Source organism: Eptatretus burgeri, chromosome 18 (genome assembly GCF_056783735.1).
Source record: "Eptatretus burgeri isolate ZD-2024b chromosome 18, Ebu_testis_v1, whole genome shotgun sequence".
NCBI classification, from domain to species: Eukaryota; Metazoa; Chordata; class Myxini; order Myxiniformes; family Myxinidae; genus Eptatretus; species Eptatretus burgeri.
The window spans coordinates 42,610,701-42,615,959 of record NC_140978.1 but is presented as its reverse complement, the minus strand read 5'-3'; the positions used below and the strand labels follow the sequence as shown (position 1 = coordinate 42,615,959).

The 5,259-nt window shown below is 41.9% G+C and overlaps 1 protein-coding gene across 1 annotated transcript; it reads right to left on the bottom strand.

Annotated features, from left to right (window-relative positions):
- Nucleotides 1-201: 201 nt before the first annotated feature.
- On the bottom strand, nt 202-3,345 carry LOC147008988 (eukaryotic translation initiation factor 4 gamma 3-like). Its single transcript, XM_085864252.1, has 7 exons — nt 3,155-3,345; nt 2,554-2,655; nt 2,215-2,412; nt 1,546-1,866; nt 1,325-1,423; nt 1,121-1,224; nt 202-749 (listed from the first exon to the last, which is right to left on the bottom strand). The coding sequence occupies exons 1-6, from the start codon at nt 3,332-3,334 to the stop codon at nt 1,135-1,137; spliced, it is 990 nt and encodes a 329-aa protein (XP_085720378.1). The 5' UTR covers nt 3,335-3,345; the 3' UTR covers nt 202-749; nt 1,121-1,134.
- Nucleotides 3,346-5,259: the final 1,914 nt, after the last annotated feature.

The following is a 5,259-nucleotide window of genomic DNA, read 5'->3' as shown; positions in this document are numbered from 1 at the left end:
CTGGGTGTCCCACATACTCGTGCCAGCTGCTCGGTGGATACCTACGATCCCTTTGTGGCTGACAAACATTCGGTGAGTGATCATCGGCACCCTGAACTAATTACAAATTCCTGCCCAAACCACCTTCAGTGGAATCCAGGCCAAGCCAAGTGCTTCGTGAAAGACCTGGTATAAAAACATTCTGTGACTGATCCCACAAGAAGCTGGGAACATTTAGGGCTATGAGAAAGTTGAATTGATTGAAGGTGCAAAATTAACTTATAATTTCACAAATTACAAAGCAGTCTTCCGTTTGTCAATGTCTCATAAGCAGCAAAACCCCTGGAAGGTGTTACAATTCCTCAGAGCATGTGGAGGTGAACATGACATGTTTGAAAACCGTTCCTTACTTGTTGGCAGCTCTCAATGTCGTTTTGTAGTTCTTCCTTCACTCTCAACATTCTTCTGTAGGTCTTCCTCATGCTGTTGTTCCTCGAGCTGAAGTTCCACTTCTTATACGTTGGTCGTAATATTTTTTCAGATCTTCTGAAATTACCTTATTTTTCAATGCAATCACAACGAATTATTCGTTTTTTGCACTCAACCGTTGCATCACCATTTTTCTGCAGTTGTTGATGATGCAGCTCTTCCTCCATAAACAGCGAGTCGCTGTTCAGTGTTTAAATGTTGTCCGTGTGCACCTCGTTTTCAAGGCACACATCCTCGTCGTGACAGGCCTTCACTCGTATCTCCACAAAGAACGACTTAACCTGCAAATCAGGTCAATAAGCATGTCAGTCAGTACAGCATGTAGGAGTGAGGATAGCTGTATTGTGTGAGATGACTGACATTATCAATCAAAGGAAAGATTATACTGCATTGTGAGTAAATCCCAGAAGGGACACCAACTGCTCATGATACTTGTCATCATTCTCTTGCAGCAGCTGTTTTACTTGATAATGATGATATTATTCACAAATTTGTAATTTCCATGATATGACAATTGTTTGTTGGTCCAAACACATCGTTTTGCAAATGGATACATTTTGGAGAATAGAATAATAATCTCCTGAGACTTTAAAAATAAAACAACAGTCGGTGGTAACTTAAGATCATCTTCGTCTTCTTTCATGTGTCGTACCTTCAGATGTAGTGTTATCTTAATTGTTGCTGTTGTTCAGCTTGCTCACGAACATCCTGAAGGCACATTGGTTGCTCAACCTGCAGACGTGGAGTCCATGTCCGCTGAGGAAGGGAAGAGGGCACATGCACTTAGAGATGCAGGGGCTTTGAGGCAGGTATCAATTGTGAATTGGCACACCAGAGGTAGACAGGAATGACTTACCTTGCGAAGATCTATCAGATCCTGGAGCATGAAGCGGATGCGTGACGACATTTTTTTCTCCTTCAAGAGTTCAACCAAAGAGGTGAAATGCTCATTCATCTGTCGAGACGCATACATAGGGGCGCGAAGTCAGTAAAATGAAGATGTGCAAGAAAGATGATGAAAATCAGCAGCGTAAGAGTAAACGTGTTTATGAAAATTCAAAAGTGAAGTTTCATTACCATTGCGGGGTGTGTGGAGTCCAGGTTCTCTCCAACAACACCAAGAAGACGACAGAAGCACTCGATGGAGTGCTCCTTACCATCTTTGAGCAACCACCTCACTGTATCGGAGATAACAGATTCATGCAAAACTTGTGCATTGAAAAGTTCCCCGATGAAGATGACGTTCCCAATAGCACGGCGTCGGGCTTTCTCGGACGCTTCATCGTCCAAGCTGGAGCTTCCATCCATCTCCATCATTAACTCATTGTTGCAGCCTTGAATGAGGAGTGTGCGAAAGTCGAGGACGTTACCCGGCTTGCTTGTTTCATGTCCCTGAACCTGTAAAAAAATAAAAGAATGGAAGATGGTATTAAAGAAAAGGGGCATCGATTTATTGAATACTTTTTAAAGGGAAGGTGAGGGAGGCAAGATAAATTGAGAAAATAAAAAGGTGAAAAAAAAAGAAGAGAGGAGCGTCGTGAGGCTGAGAAAGAAGTGGTGAGAGAGGGTAAACAAGTTTGGGGTGAAATGAGATTGCTGGGGCAGTGTGTATCAGTCTGTGAAAAAGGGAGGTGGGGATCACGGGAAGTGGGGAGGAGAGCAGATATTTTCAGGAGGTTCAGAGAAGGATGTCTGTTAGTCGTGTTCTTTCCCTGATGAGTTGCGGTCGTGAAAGACTTCTCTTACCTTTGAAAGGTGGTAGCACATGTTTGCATACACCTTCGAAAATTTGGATTCCAACATTGCCTTGTTCTGGATAAGCTGAACAATGTCCTTCAGATGACCTTCCTTGGTGATATTGATGCACTTCATCTGACTCACAATCCGGTCAAAATTTTCCGGTGTCAATTTATTGAGGAGAGATCGAAACTGCCGAATTACATCCTTGGGGAAGGAAATGGGAGTAAAACAAGGAAGGCATCATCCGTGAGGAGTCAAAACAATAAATGAGTTCAGAAAGAAAAGTATATTTTAACATTAAATAGACACGAATGACCACCCTTTCAAATAGAAAACCAAACTCACTTCATCACCCGTCATCCCTCTCTTCTTCGTGGGCCTCCAGGCATTACTGGAAGATTTGAGTTCCTCCCCACATTCAATCACGTGGTGAATAACACGAGGTTCCTGTTGAACATAATAAATAGTCTTTCAAATAAAACAGCAGTAGAGAAACATGACATTGACAGTTACTGTGAAATAGGCAACGCACCAGTTCCAAAATAATAATAATAATCGGAATCGTACAACTTGTAATTTGAGAAGTGGATGTTCATGTGATTGTTGATTTATCTGTTTGATTTCTATGCACTCCTGAACCGCTGAACAGAGGAAGTTGAAAACTTTTGGTTGTAATTGGGGGGGTTTAGGGTTCAGGGTGGGGGGTCGACACCAATTCCCTCGATGTAAATGTTTATGATATGTTGCTTCCTGATGTAAGTCAATGTTACAAGTTGTGCTAAAAGGTGCCATTTTTCCAGGGAATCACAAATTAATATTGTATTCTAAATTAAACCAGATTGGAAAATGATTCGAAGGTTCAATAATGTGAGTTGTTTTCAAGCTTTTGATGAATGACTGGGAACGGGAGTATTTCTGTTGGGTTCTTGAGATTGTGTTGCTGTACCTTGTTTTTCCAAGGTTGATGACGCTGCAGGTCATTTTGGTACGTCTGTTGTGCCTGAGGCTTCTCAAGCTTCTCTTGCTTGAAAGGAAGCTGCGAACATGGCTGCTGCTGGGGTTGCTGTTGTTGTTGTTGCTGTTGTTGTTGCTCCAAATTCTGAACTTTAACGCAGATGTGGTACATTGCCTCAATGATGGAATTATGTTTCAGCATCACTGCATTCAAGCATTCGTTTAGACTTTGGAAATCAGCCATCAGCAGTGTGACCTGTAAGTGATTAAAACACATCAGCACGCATCAAGGAAAACATTATCTTCAACTCTTTCGTTTCAGTTATTTTGTCTTCAAAGGTCAGACAATATCGAGCAAGTCCCGCATTGTGAGATCATGGTTACTTACTTGTTTGTGGGAATCAATGTTAATTTGCTCCTGCCTCTGCAGCTGCTGCTCCGATGCAGAAAACCCACGACTCAGGTTCGACAGATCCTGTGAAAGTTCCTTATTTTTCGAGGTAATCTGTTTGAATTCTTCATCCTTCGCAATTAAATATTGCGAAATCACCTCGATCTGTGGGGCAGTGCGAAAACTGATTGATTAAAATGCAATTTATAATAAGGTAAAAATGCAAAATTAACTTAGTTTAGTTTTTTTAAAGAAATAATTTAATAAATCAGAAAGAAAGAAAGAAAGAAAGAAAGAAAGAAAGAAAGAAAGCGACATGTGTGAAAGAAAATCCAACGCCACACAGCTCGTAATTGAGCACTCCTTGTAATCCTCAACCAATAAACGTGAAGACTGTTTGGAGGTGTCCCTCTCAAGTCTAACCTGGGATTAATTTGGGTAAAAGGCACAAAAAGTTCACACGGAGTTTGACAAACTGCAATAAACAGTTTTCCATTTGTAAATATCTCATGAGCAGCACGACCCCTGCAAGGTGTTCAAACTCATCAGAGCTTGTGGAGGTGAACATGATGTTCACACCCTTGGTATCTGCGGTCCCACATGTTTGATAACGGTTCCTTACTTGTTGGCAGCTCTCAATGACCTTCTCTTGCTGTTGCTCATTCCGTTGTAGCTGCTCCTGTTGCTGACGTTCCACTTCTGACAACTTCTTTGTTGCCTTCATCAGATCATCTGACAGGACCTTATTTTTCGAGGTGATCTGTTTGAGTTCTTCATCCTTCACACTCAAACGTTGCGAAAACACCTCGATCTGTGGAGCAGAAGCATGACAGCGTCAGACAGCAAAGTTTGTTTTCTGTTCTACGTAACCAGAAAGAAAGAAAGAAAGCAGCAAGTTTGAAAGTAAATTCAACAGTGCACAGCTCGTAATTGAGCACTCCTTCTTGTCCTCAATCAATAAACATGAAGACTGTTTGGAGGAGTCCCTCTCAAGTCTAAACTGGGATTAACTCTGGTTAAAGGCACAAAGTTCACACAGAGCTTCACAAACTCCAAGAAACATTTTTCCATTTGTAAATGTCTCATCATCACGACCCCTGCAAGGTGTGAAAACTCATCAGAGCTTGTGGAGGTGAACATGATGTTCACACCCTTGGTATCTGCGGTCCCACATGTTTGATAACGGTTCCTTACTTGTTGGCAGCTCTCAATGACCTTCTCTTGCAGTTGCTCATTCCGTTGGAGCTGCTCCTGTTGCTGACGTTCCACTTCTGACAACGTCTTTGTTGCCTTCATCAGATCGTCTGACAGGACCTTATTTTTCGAGGTGATCCGTTTGAGTTCTTCATCCTTCACACTCAAACGTTGCGAAAGCACCTCGATCTGTGGAGCAGAAGCATGACAGCGTCAGACAGCAAAGTTTGTTTTCTGTTCAACGTCATCAGAAAGAAAGAAAGAAAGAAAGCGACATGGTAGAAAGAAAATTCAACAGTGCACAGCTCGTAATTGAGCACTCCTTCTTGTCCTCAATCAATAAACATGAAGACTGTTTGGAGGTGTCCCTCTCTAGTCTAACCTGGGATGAATTTGGGTTAAAGGCACAAAGTTCACACGGAGTTTCACAAACTCCAGTAAACAGTTTTCCATTAGTAAATGTTCATTATCATCACGACCCCTGCAAGGTGTTAAAACTCATCAGAGCATGT

What these genes read in the sequence shown, in the direction of transcription:
- LOC147008988 (XM_085864252.1), bottom strand. Translation starts at nt 3,334, where the DNA reads ATGTACCACATCTGCGTTAAAGTTCAGAATTTGGAGCAACAACAACAG. An exon ending in TGTGCTACCACCTTTCAAAG is followed by an intron (nt 1,867 to 2,214) that starts GTAAGAGAAGTC and finishes ATTTTTTTACAG; the next exon opens with GTTCAGGGACATGAAACAAG. An exon ending in ATCTGATAGATCTTCGCAAG is followed by an intron (nt 1,225 to 1,324) that starts GTAAGTCATTCC and finishes TCCCTTCCTCAG; the next exon opens with CGGACATGGACTCCACGTCT.